A 12,500-nucleotide genomic window follows, 5' to 3' on the forward strand; every position below is an offset into this window, starting at 1 on the left:
TTCCATATGAATGGTTTGCTCTTTAATAATAATAATAATAATAATAATAATAATAATAATAATAATAATAGTAATAATAATAATAATGTACAGTATTCTCTTCCATAAACTGGTGGGTCTTATTGCCAAAATGAATATACTGACGCACACAGTCTGTGTTTGCAATTCGTACAACTCTGGAATTTGCATAGACATCAAAATATACGTCGGCATTTTAACTGCCTGTATTCGTCTACATAAATTGTCTAAACAGAGCAACTGTGATGGTAATAACACTAATAATTGTCTGAGTGATATTTACGACAATAACTGTTATAATAACTGAAAAATAATAAATAAAGCAATTATTTTCACCTTGATAGTCAAAATAAAAAATTGCATGTATACCTGTGTGTAAATTACCCAAGAAACTGTGATAATAATAATATTAACAACACTCGGAGTGATATTTACAACAACAACTGTTATAACAACTAAATAAATATAAAAATTAAAGATTTCGAGTCATAAAATTCGAAATGAAAAATGGAAAACACGTGTCCACTCGGCCACCATCTTGAAATTTCTACCAAAACTCAAAATGGCGAGAGATTAAAGCATAAATACTTTACCTAATGGCCGCTGCTTCCTTCCTCTTACAATTAGGGAAATTGGGAGCAAAATTCCTCTAGATATCCTGTCAGGATACAAAGATTCCTGAGGACTGAGCGTGTGCGAAGATATATCACATTCTAGCTGGTAATTATCGAGTCACAATCGGCATTCGAGACACAAAGATTGAAGGAGATTTTCCACTGGGCATTTGATTCCAAAATTCACTCGATTGCTTTGCATAACTTTATCAATCGATTTTAACTTGACAATCAACTCATAAATTGGCATTTTCGTCAATGAACAGTCTCAGTTACTTCAAAACAGGTCTCCAAATAAAACAGAATAATGGAAATGTATCATCAATTAGATTAAGACAATTATTTATACAACTGTCTTAATCTAATTAATGAGATATCTCCAATCAATCTTTTCAATAATCACTTGGAGACCTATTTTTAACATAATATATAAATTGATTAAGTAAAAATATATTGATAAAGTTATGTAATTACAGAATGGAATAAAATATAGAATTTAGGTCAAAGGTCAAGCACTGGGACCAATGGGGTCACTCAGCGCTGAAACGGAAATTGACAGTAAGAAGGTTTGACAGGTGTAATAGGAGGAAAACAGTTGCTATAGAGGGTGGAAAGTCAGATGGAAGAAAGAGAATATGAACGGAGGTACAGTAAAAGAAACGAAAGGGGTTGCAGCAGCTTGTTTACTTATTTACCTATTTGCTTGTTTATTTGTTTATTTATTTTCCAAATTAACTATTTATTTATTTATTTATTCATTTATGTAGCGTTTCCCAAATTCCCCCAATTATCTCGAATACCGAGTCTTCCTGACTTCATGGAGACTCAGTATTCGAGATAACTGGGGGGATTTGGGAAACGCTACATATATTAATAAGTCAATAAATAAACCACCAACAATAAAACTATTTCGTCTTGAACTCGGTAACTCGATCAGTAAGTAATTCGATCGTCATAATGGAGTCGATCGTGTTTCCCCTGTGACCTTCCATTAATCAACTCTCAGGTCTTCCTTATCTACCCATCAATCAAACGCCGAACTAGGAGGGATCAATTACAAATCTTAAGACGAAGCTCGGATTAATATATGTTCGTTTAATTTAAGGGATTTTTACACGCAAGTCGATTGTACGTTCTGCATTTCAACTTTCTTTTTCATTCTAAGTGTTTATGGGTCTCTCTCTCTCTCTCTCTCTCTCTCTCTCTCTCTCTCTCTCTCTCTCTCTCTCTCTCTCTTGTAAATTCAGTAGACGGTTCTTAAACGAGTGTCGATTAAAAATTCTGCATTCCAGTTTTCCTCCACTAAAAATGCTCGCTAGTCTCTCTCTCTCTCTCTCTCTCTCTCTCTCTCTCTCTCTCTCTCTCTCCTCTCTCTCTCTCCATCTTCTTCTTCTTCTTCTTCTTCTTCTTCTATAGAGCCTGCCTGCCTGATGTTGTAGGCTTCGGGGCTGGAGTTCAAAAATTTCATTACGAAACTCATCTAAGAAGGTGACCTGAGGTTATATAAATGCCCCAACTTTACTTACTTGCTCTGGAAAGAGTCTTCTTTTTCTTTTTCTTTTTCTTCTTTCACGTGAATGTATACATATACATATGCATACTCCAGATACATAAGTACACAAACACATAAACATACACATAAACACATTAACATAATACTCTATGAATTATATTTGAAATGCAGAGTTGAATGAACATCTCTTGTGGACATCAGAATCGTATGAGATTTCGTGTGTGTATATATATATATATATATATATATATATATATATATATATATATATATATATATATATATATATATATATATATATATATATATACTGTATATATATATATATATATATATATATACTGTACATATATACACATACATATATTTATATACAAGCGTTCGAATACGTATAAAATCAGCTACAAAATGTACCTAACTTAGAAAATAAAATAAAAACCTAATATAAAATAAACTCTTAAGACACATCACTACACAGAAAACATAAAAAAAAATATTATTGAATAGGACAAAATTCTGGCGAGATTTCAATTCAAAAAAAAACCTAAATAAAACCAATGCCCCGATTCTCTCTTTACTTTCCAGATGTGATCTGGAAACTGACTTTCTATTTACATTCCAGGTGTGGTCTGAAAATTGATTTTCTATTTATTTTCCAGGTGTGGTCTGGAAACTGATTCTGTTTACATTTCAGGCGTGGTCTGAAAGCTAGTTCTCTGTTTATTTTCCAAGTGTGGTCTGGAAACTGATTCTCTCTTCATTTTCCATGTGTGGTCTGGAAACTGATTCTCTCTTTACATTCCATGTGTGGTCTGGAAACTGATTCTCTCTTCATTTCCCATGTGTGGTCTAGATACTGACTCTCTCTTTACATTCCATGTGTGGTCTGGAAACTGATTCTCTCTTCATTTCCCATGTGTGGTCTGGAAACTGATTCTCTCTCTATTTTCCAAGTGTGGGCTGGAAAGTGATTCTCTCTTTACATTCCATGTGTGGTCTGGAAGCTGATTCCCTTTTCATTTTCCATGTGTGATCTAGATACTGATTTTCTCTATTTTCCATGTGTGGTCTGGAAACTAATTCTATCTTTACATTTCATGTGTGGTCTAAATACTGATTCTCTCTATATTTTCCATGTGTAGTCTGGAAACTGATTCTCTCTTTACATTCCAGGTGTGGTCTGGAAAAGGTGTGGGTGTCCTGGGCCGTGGAACCGGAGAGGTCGACTGGACGAGAAGTCAGTTCGTGCAAGATTGCGTCAGGGAGCATAACAAGCTTCGTTCTCTACACAATGCCCCGCCACTCAGCCTTTCTGACCAGGTGAGAGAACTCTGTTGACTTAATGACCAGGTGAGAGAACTCTGTTGACTTTCTGACCACGCGAGAGAACTCTTTTGACTTTCTGACCAGTTGAGGACACTTTTGTTGAATTTATGACCAGATGAGACACTCATTTTACCTTTTCAACAGGTGTGGACACTGTTTGGATACACTGTAGACTTTCTGATCAGGTGAGGACATTTTTGTTAAACTTCTGACCAGGTGAGAACACTTCTGTTGACTTTTTGACCAAGTGAGGACACTTTTGTTGACTTTGTTTAATTTCTGACCAGGTGAAGACACTTGTTTACCCTCTAGCTAGGTAAGGACACCGTTTTGAAACCGCTGACTTTCTGACCAAGTGAGGGCACTTTTGTTGAGTCTGTTCATTTTCTGACCAGGTGAGGACACTGTTGTTTACCCTCTGGCTAGGTAAGGACACTGTTTTGAAACTGCCGACTTTCTGACCAGGTAAGGACACTTTCGTTGACTTTCTTAATTTTTGACCAGTTGAGGACATTATGGCTAAATTCTGAACAGATGAGGTCACCCTGCTGACTTTTTGACCAGGTGAGGACACTGTTGACTTCCTGACCATCTGCGGACACTGTTAACTTTCTGTCCAGTTAAAGATACTTCATGACCAGGTTACTAAGGACAGTCTGTTTACTTTCTGACCAGGTGAGGACACTCTTTACCCCCTATGCGAGACAATTTGTTCAGTTTCTGACCAGGAGCAGACACTTTTTTTTTACTAATGTCACTGTTTAGGTAACTTATTTTTTCACCACCTGGAAAAGAACAAAAACCCACCCCCACTTGCTATTTTAGCCTTCGAAGTTTTTACCACACAAGAAAAAAACAACAAAAGCAACCAGACTGGTTCATTGAAAAAACAAATATTCAAACATTTTTTTTGAAGGGGGCTATTTTTGTACCAAGCCTATTTTTACTTAGATTTGAAAAAGGACTTTCCTTTCATTCTCCAAAAAAAGGATAAAAATGGAAACCTCTGCTATTTTTGACACTAAAGTTTTTTTTAGCCCTTCGAAAAGAATTTCTGACACTTTAAAAAACTAAATTCTTTTTGATTATTTACGACTCGAGATGAATTTGTGCATTATTTTGAAATGGTTGCTTGATTTATTTAAAAAATGGAATAATTTAGTTTTCATAAAAAAATGGTCCAATTTCTTTAAAAAATTAATCATTTTACCCACAGAAGAGGCAGTTATTGTCAGCAATGATAACTGTTATAATAATAATAATAATAATAATAATAATAATAATAATAATTATTAACTATTATTATTATTATTATTATTATTATTATTATTATTATTATTATTATTATTATTATTATTATTATTATTTTATTATTTGCCTATGAAATCAACCAAGATTATCAGATTCCACAGTTCAGCCTATAAACCTTTCTAAGTCTGAATAATATGCATATCTGAGTACTTTTCTAATCAATATAAATGATAATATTTCACTATGGCACCAGTTTTAAAGAAATTCTTTCAATATTTTGCTGAAAAACTATTATTTTACTTTTCCTTTTGTTATTTTCAAAAAATATATGAAGTTCGTGACCACATGAAGATTGTCTCTTTTACATTCACAGGAACTGTTCTTCATTATTCTTCACGGGCTCTGTTTACAGTTCTAAATTTGGCTTCTTAGGAAAATGTCAGTCTTGAATACCATTCCCTCAAGACTGGATTCAGTAGACCTGGTACTTTTTCAGTTTTAAAGCCAAAATTTGGCTTCTTGGGAAACTGTCAGTACTGAATACCATTTCCTCAAGGCTAGACACAGTGATCTGACCATTTCTAACTATGATAGTCATAGAAATAATAGTTATAGCAGCAGAAACGATAGTCCTACCACCTCTGATACCTACTAACTCTTGTTTGCTCTCTTTAAGCTATGCACAGAGGCACAGACTTGGGCCAACAGACTAGCTCACTACAGCCTACTGGAATACAGCTCTGAGTATGGACGTGGCGAGAATATATTTACCTCATTAACCAAAAATGAATTATCTGGTAAGTAGTGGTCTGGTTAATCTGGTTATGTCTTGTCTGGTTAACATCTGGGTGTTACTGGTATTTGTAACTATGCTGTTTATATCTATATTTGTTGTAGAATGGTTCCTGTCTCTGTCTCTCTCAGGAGAGACAGTATATTAAAAGTATTATATACTCATATATTTACAGTAGAAAAATTACTCTCTCTCTCTCTCTCTCTCCTCAATATTACAGAAAGATCCCATTTCGATAACTCTACCTGGAGATGCCTACTCTACAGTCTCTCTCTCTCTCTCTCTCTCTCTCTCTCTCTCTCTCTCTCTCTCTCTCTCTCTCCATTTCTTACTACCACTCTACATGTAGATGTTTATTCTACAGGTTATTATAGCCTAATTAACTTCCCTTTCACCTTTTCAGGTAGTGCCGTGGCCAAAGCTTGGTATGAAACTGGTAGAACCTTCAAATACAACGTGAATGGCTCAGCTGATCTTGCCCACGCTGGTAAGACACTTAATAAGTTTACTTTTGACTACATTAAAGTCTACCTGAAGTCTGGAACTTCACGATAATAAATGTGATATTTTTAAGTAATGTATTGAAATGTTCTCTACAAACTTTGAGAATCGTGAGTGGTCACTTTTAGAGGAGTGTTTCACTTATTTGATTATATGTCAATTGGATTATCATGGTATTAATACGATGAGTATCATGAAGTTATATTTGTTCAAAATATATAAAAAGTTGAGATTCTGTCGGAATTATTATTACTTCTGTTCTGTCTTAGATTCTTTTGACATTTCTATTGCTCCTGTTCTGTCTATCTTAGATTCTGTTGCAAATCTACTGTTTCTGTTCGATCATAGATTCTGTAAACATTACTGTTGCCTCTGTCCTATCTATCTTAGATTCTGCTGACATTGCTAATGCTCCTGTTCTAAGATTCTGTTGACATTACTGTTGCTTCTGTTCTATCTATTTTACATTCTGTTGACATAAATATTGCTCCTGTTCTATTTTAGGTTCAATTGACACAACCATTGCTACCATTCTGCCTAGTAAGGATCACTGTCAATGTCATCATCACTACCCAAAAGTTGACATCACTAAAACCCCTCCATTATCTCACAGGTCCTTTTTCTCAAGTGGTCTGGGAATCAACGAGAGCCGTCGGAATCGGCTTCGCCCGCGGGACTGACGGCCGCACCGTCGTGGTGGCGAGATACTGGCCCCCTGGTAACATAGGAGGCCAGTTCAGACTGAACGTGAAGCCGAGCATCAATGAGAAGGAGCAACCCGACAAGAACAGGGGCGTCCTGATGTCCCGCACCCGCCAAGAGGCTCACTTCTACGTCAGCATCGCCTTGGAACCTCCGGGCAAAGTGAAGAAGTGTGACAAGGAGAAACTCATGAGTGGGCTGAGATTCCCCAGGAAGAAAGTGTCGGAGGAGGAGAGCCTGGCTAGTGAAACGCTCCTGACGAACGCCGCGACCATCGACAGCCTCGCGCCCACCACGCCCGTCAGGAACGGGGCTGCGAGGACCTCGAAGCTGTTTCCCATCTGCTGCGTGACCCCTGCGAAGACTGAGGAGAGATGGGCCCAGCCCAGTGCCCGTAGCTACCGCCATTTGCAACAGCAACAACAAGCTTCTCGTCTCGAACCTGAAGAGCTCGACGTGGGGAACATAATGAGCGGGAGAGGAGGCGTAGGTGGAGGAGGGGGCATCCCCATACTGAAAGAGGACCAAATCGAAACCATTAGTTACTCCCCTCACCACAGTGAGGACTTCTCGCCGAAGAAGAAGTCGATACTGAGAAACTCGCCCAGGAGCTCCCCTAGACTAGCGCCAGCTCCTAGGCTGGGCGAGTTCTCCAAGCTGTCTTCGGGGGGGCCGAAGAAGCTGACGCTCTCTCCCCGCCACCACGGTGCTTCCCCGAAGAAGCCTGGCTCTATTTCGCCCAGGCTTGGGGCAACCTCACGACTAAAAGCTCTGTCAGGGTCGGGTGAGCACGGCGGCGTGGTCATAGCGACGCTGTAGCACCCACCATCCCAACTATGCAGGACTAGTGGCTTGTTATTGTTGTTGTTCCTAATTCCTAATTAAAGAAAAAGAAGAACGATCAGGTAGCGTTCAATAAAGAATGTGACGGCTGAAGGTTAAATGATTTGAGTGTGTGTACTTGGTTGCCTATGAAAATACTGTGTCTTCTCACTAAACATTGAGGTGAAGGTCTCAAGTGGATTTGGCAATTGCTATGTGGTTGTTGATAGTTAAAAGTGAGTTATAAATGCTTATGAATTCAGATAAAGTTGCCGCAAGACTGAAATGAACCATAAGCATGCGGCTACTCAGAACATGTGGGTTGATTACGCTACAAGGAAACCCGAATTTGCCCGATCTGTGGCAAATTCCCAAACGACATTCTCCAGATTCCCGAAGAAGCTTCAGGAATGGTTGCTTCGAAGAAAGTCTCTGACATTATTTTGATATGATTAGAATAAAGTGCATTATATATACCTCCTTTTTTACTTTTACTATAAATATTAATGCATATTTTCATGCATTGCTAGAATGTAAAGCCTTCTTCTGAAGTTTTAAGGTCTGCAATAAGGAAATCAAATATGGAAGGAAGTTGCTCAGGTGGATTGCTCACTAACTGTAAGGTCTTTCTTATTCGATGAGGAGGCACCTTACGTTTCTAAACAGGAAGAGCTGGCCAATAGGTAGATAAGAAGCGTTTGCAGGGACGGCGAACTGTGAAACCCACACTAGGTGAAGAGCTCCTTGTCTGACAAGGAGGGACGTGCTACAAGGACAAGGTGGAATGTGGAAGCCATGGTACCTGGTGATCACAACAGATGCAAAACTCCATTTCACTCAACAAAATTGTAAATTTTCTGTTTCTGTAAGGAAATAATCCTTGGCAATAATAGCTATACTAAAAGGCTGGAAGAGCCCAAATCTATCAACTCTATAAATTTATCCTTTCAATCTGACTCGTAAATCCTTTGCCAAGAGTTGTTTCAAATTAGGTGCCCCAAAATTGTACTTTCTCTCTAAGTTGGCTGAAAATCACAATGTATTTCTTTGTAAAGCTACCTTAGATCAATCAAACTCATGGACAAGCAATATCAAATTAAGGCGAGACATCTGGAAAACAAGAAGAAGAGGTTACATATTAGTGCCAAGTTAGACTTAGTCTGCAAAAAAAATTTGTGAAGCTTTTACATCTGTTGAATTTTTAACGCTTCGCACTTTGTACAAGTACCGACAAATTTTTGAACATTATATTTTTTTCCACCCACGTTTCGTTCCGCAGGTTATCTCCAATATTTACCGAATGCCACGTCGTTGTTATAGGTTGGAATGACATAGAGAGGAGTGTTATCCATTGAACAGGAGTTGTCTGTTGAACGTTACCAGCTGGTTGAACTTAAATAAAAGCTATTGCCAGACAAAGATGTGGGTTGATGATAACAGATCTGTGTTGAACTTTGAAACTTGAGAAAAAACCCACAAACTGGAGAGCAAATATATCTAAGAAATCCGCATACAATTTTGAATCGTCATGCGTCCATTTCAATGTGTCTCCACACTGAAGATGGAGCATGACGTCCCAAGACTGTCAGTGGATTTCTTAGAGATAACCGTTCACCAATTTGTGGCTTTTTTCAAGTTTTAAAGATGTGGGTTGTCAGAATCATCATTACTGAAGTCAGATTCAGCTCAGCACTGAAAATGACCATTTGATTAGTAAACCTGTCAGTTTATCAGAAACTTATACAGTAACCTTACACAGCTTTCCCAAAACCACTGTTCAGCATACGATGTAGTTTAGTGGCCACGACCCTCTCCCCCACCAAGTTACCCTTTCAGCTTATCCTAAAGGTACCCCAAAACTGATTTGATGATGGTGAGGTCTTGTAGACTTGAATTAAGTCCATAAGGCTTAGATTAAGTCTTACGGACTTAACCCTTTAGCTGTAGCATTCCCTGAAGACACGAGTCAAGTTCGCAGGCCGACTTTAACAAACAGCTCTGTTCACAGGATGTTCACTCTTAACAAATGCTTCCATTACTACCATTAATCACTCAATGCACATGACAGAATGCTTATGCAGTTGCTTCAAGGTTAGAAATGATGAAATATTGAGACCATACACTTGTATGAAGGGGGTTGTTAGGAGATTTCTTACCACGGGTGTCTGAAGCTGTTTCCGTACCTATGTGTTATAAAGCTAATAATGGTGCTATTTTTCATTCATTTGCCTCTCCCTCACCCGTTCCTAACTCTTTAAACCTTACACTAAGCTAGATTTGATTATTTGTTACCTGCCATCATCTGAACTAGGTGCATCATGATGAAATGAACCCCACTCTGAATTTCTTAACCTTGTTGGCCTTCCTTGAGTCCTATCAAACTTTCATCTAACAATAATTTCCTCCACTTTTCTAATGTAAGGTAATCAGTGTCATTCCACAATAAACAGTTTCCCATGAGAGACTGCCATTTCAGAATAATACAAGAGAGTGGTTACTACCATAGAATCCAGTACAATCTGGAACAAAGCATTTCTAAACTGAGGGGTCTGAGAGCAATCAAATCAATCCCTTTTCAAATTCAAAGTGAATGTTGTGAATTACAAATTATAAAACTAAAAGTAACTGAGGGCTCAAATCAAAGTGTAAATATGACCAATTAGTTACCACAACCTAACTCCCCTTCCTTAATGCATTCCTTTGGAGTCGTTAGCAACCCTGATAACAACATAATCAACTGCTCCATTTCCCAGCATTCTATGAGGTGCCCAAACTTCAGTTTAACAAAAACGTAGTAGTTTTCTTTCATTTACAGGCAGTTATGTTGATGGATAGGAAGACAGATCGATAAAACTTAACAGCTGAACGACTAACGTTCACTTTCCTTATGGAGATCTAATTTTGATCAGTTTAATATTGGCCAGTGTTAACTATGTTTTATGAGTATATGAATTTTTGTATCAGTTATTTATACACCTCATAATTTTGTTTTTCAAAACCATATCTTATGCATAATGGCTGATATGTGCAAATTTTTCAAACCATGAACAACACGTAAATGGAGGTTTCACTGTATATATATACACACACACACACACATATATATATAATTTATATATATATATATATATATATATATATATATATATATATATATATATATATATATATATATATATATATATATATATATATATATATATATATATATATATATATATATATATATATATATATATATATATATATATATATATATATATATATAAATAAGGCAAATGGCACGAAGGAAAAAGTTAAACGACAGAGTGGTTGCTAGGCCTCTCGACACGTGGTCCTTTACTAGCTAGTAAAGGATCGTGTGTCGAACGGCCTCGCAACCACTCCGTCGTTTCACTTTTTCCTTCGTACCATTTGCCTTTATTTATACATTCATCACGTTCCATATCTTCGTGATTCAGTTATCCATATATATTTATATATATATATATATATATATATATATATATATATATATATATATATATATATATATATATATAATAATATAATATATATACTATTTTTTACATTGCCCTTTATCATTTAAAGTAAATTCAATTATTCCACTAATGTACTCAAAAGATAATTACTCAATGACCTCATTAGTACACCTGGCACTCTCTTTCCTACCCATCACAGCCCTACCCATCACAGTCCTACCCAATGCAGTCCTGACGCCCATTACATGAACCCATTTCGTCTTCCATGCCTTCTCCCAAACAGCAACTTGAGTGTTCGTTCAGAGCAGACTGAACATCCCTGGCTGGAAATCTCCCAACCAAACCCTCTTCGTGAATTATGTAATAATAAAATAATAATAAAGTCGTATGTAATCGTATAAAATTATGGTCTTATAAAAAAAAATAAATAAGAATAATTCTCTTTCATATCCGCTTTGTAGATTCGCTCTAAGTAAAAAAAAAATAAAACTTTTCGAATTACGTCACTGCACACAGGAAGAAAATAAAAAAAAAGGACCCACGTCACACACAAACGAATGAACTACTTTTCACCACCACCACAGCATGTAGAGAGCATAGGAGAACATTTTTTCTATTTGGGGCCTTCCAGGCTGTTTTATGCAAAAGGTTTTTTCTAGACTAATAGTTTCTCTCCTATATATCGGGGAAGAGGAGGAGGAGGAGGAGGAGGAGGAGGAGGACGAAGTCTCGTATGAATAATATCGATCTTGATAATGTTACAGTTGATAGTGTTACGAGTTCGTCGTCACTTTTAAATAAAAAGAGGGGTGAAGAATAATTATACTAAAATATCTTTTTTTTGGGGGGGCGTCACGCCATTGCTATCGGGACACTGGCTGCTTGTTGATTTAATTCATTTTCTGTACTTGAAAAATTTTTCTTTGTAACGTAAAGGCAGACAAGCTAAAATTACCCATTTGTTAATGAGCCTTTTCTTAACATTTCAGTTAATCATTTTTTGCTAGTACAATGAATTATTAATCGTAGCTTGAGGGAATATAAGCTAGAATTATTTTCCTGCACCTGTAAACAATTATTATTCCTTGTAAGTGAAAGGCATACAAGCTTGAATTATTTTTCTGCACCTGTAAACAATTATTCCCTGTTGAAAGGCATACAATCTTGAATTATTCTTCTGCACCTGTAAACAATTATTCCTTGTAAATGAAATGCATACAAGCTTGAATTATTTTTCTGTACCTGTAAACAATTATTCCTTGTAAGTGAAAGGCATACAAGCTTGAATTATTTTCCTGCACCTGTAAAAAAAATATTCCTTGTAAGTGAAAGGCATACAAGCTTGAATTATTTTTCTGCACCTGTAAACAATTATTCCTTGTAAGTGAAAGGTATACAAGCTTGAATTATTTTTCTCCACCTGTAAAAAAAATATTCCTTGCAAGTGAAAGGCATACAAGCTAGAATTATTTTTCTAC

At 36.6% G+C, this 12,500-nt stretch overlaps 1 protein-coding gene across 1 annotated transcript in view; it reads left to right on the plus strand.

The window, feature by feature from the left end:
- The window catches only part of LOC136852324 (uncharacterized), a 202,924-nt gene extending 192,299 nt beyond the window's left edge, over positions 1-10,625 (plus strand). Inside the window, exons 3-6 of the mRNA XM_067126873.1 lie at positions 3,319-3,465; positions 5,399-5,519; positions 5,919-6,002; positions 6,630-10,625. Of these exons, the coding sequence (XP_066982974.1) occupies positions 3,319-3,465; positions 5,399-5,519; positions 5,919-6,002; positions 6,630-7,537 (1,260 nt within the window). The 3' untranslated portion in view covers positions 7,538-10,625. The remainder of the gene's footprint in view (positions 1-3,318; positions 3,466-5,398; positions 5,520-5,918; positions 6,003-6,629) is intronic.
- The last annotated feature ends 1,875 nt before the right edge of the window (positions 10,626-12,500 follow it).

Source organism: Macrobrachium rosenbergii, chromosome 25, assembly GCF_040412425.1.
Source record: "Macrobrachium rosenbergii isolate ZJJX-2024 chromosome 25, ASM4041242v1, whole genome shotgun sequence".
Classification (NCBI taxonomy): Eukaryota; Metazoa; Arthropoda; class Malacostraca; order Decapoda; family Palaemonidae; genus Macrobrachium; species Macrobrachium rosenbergii.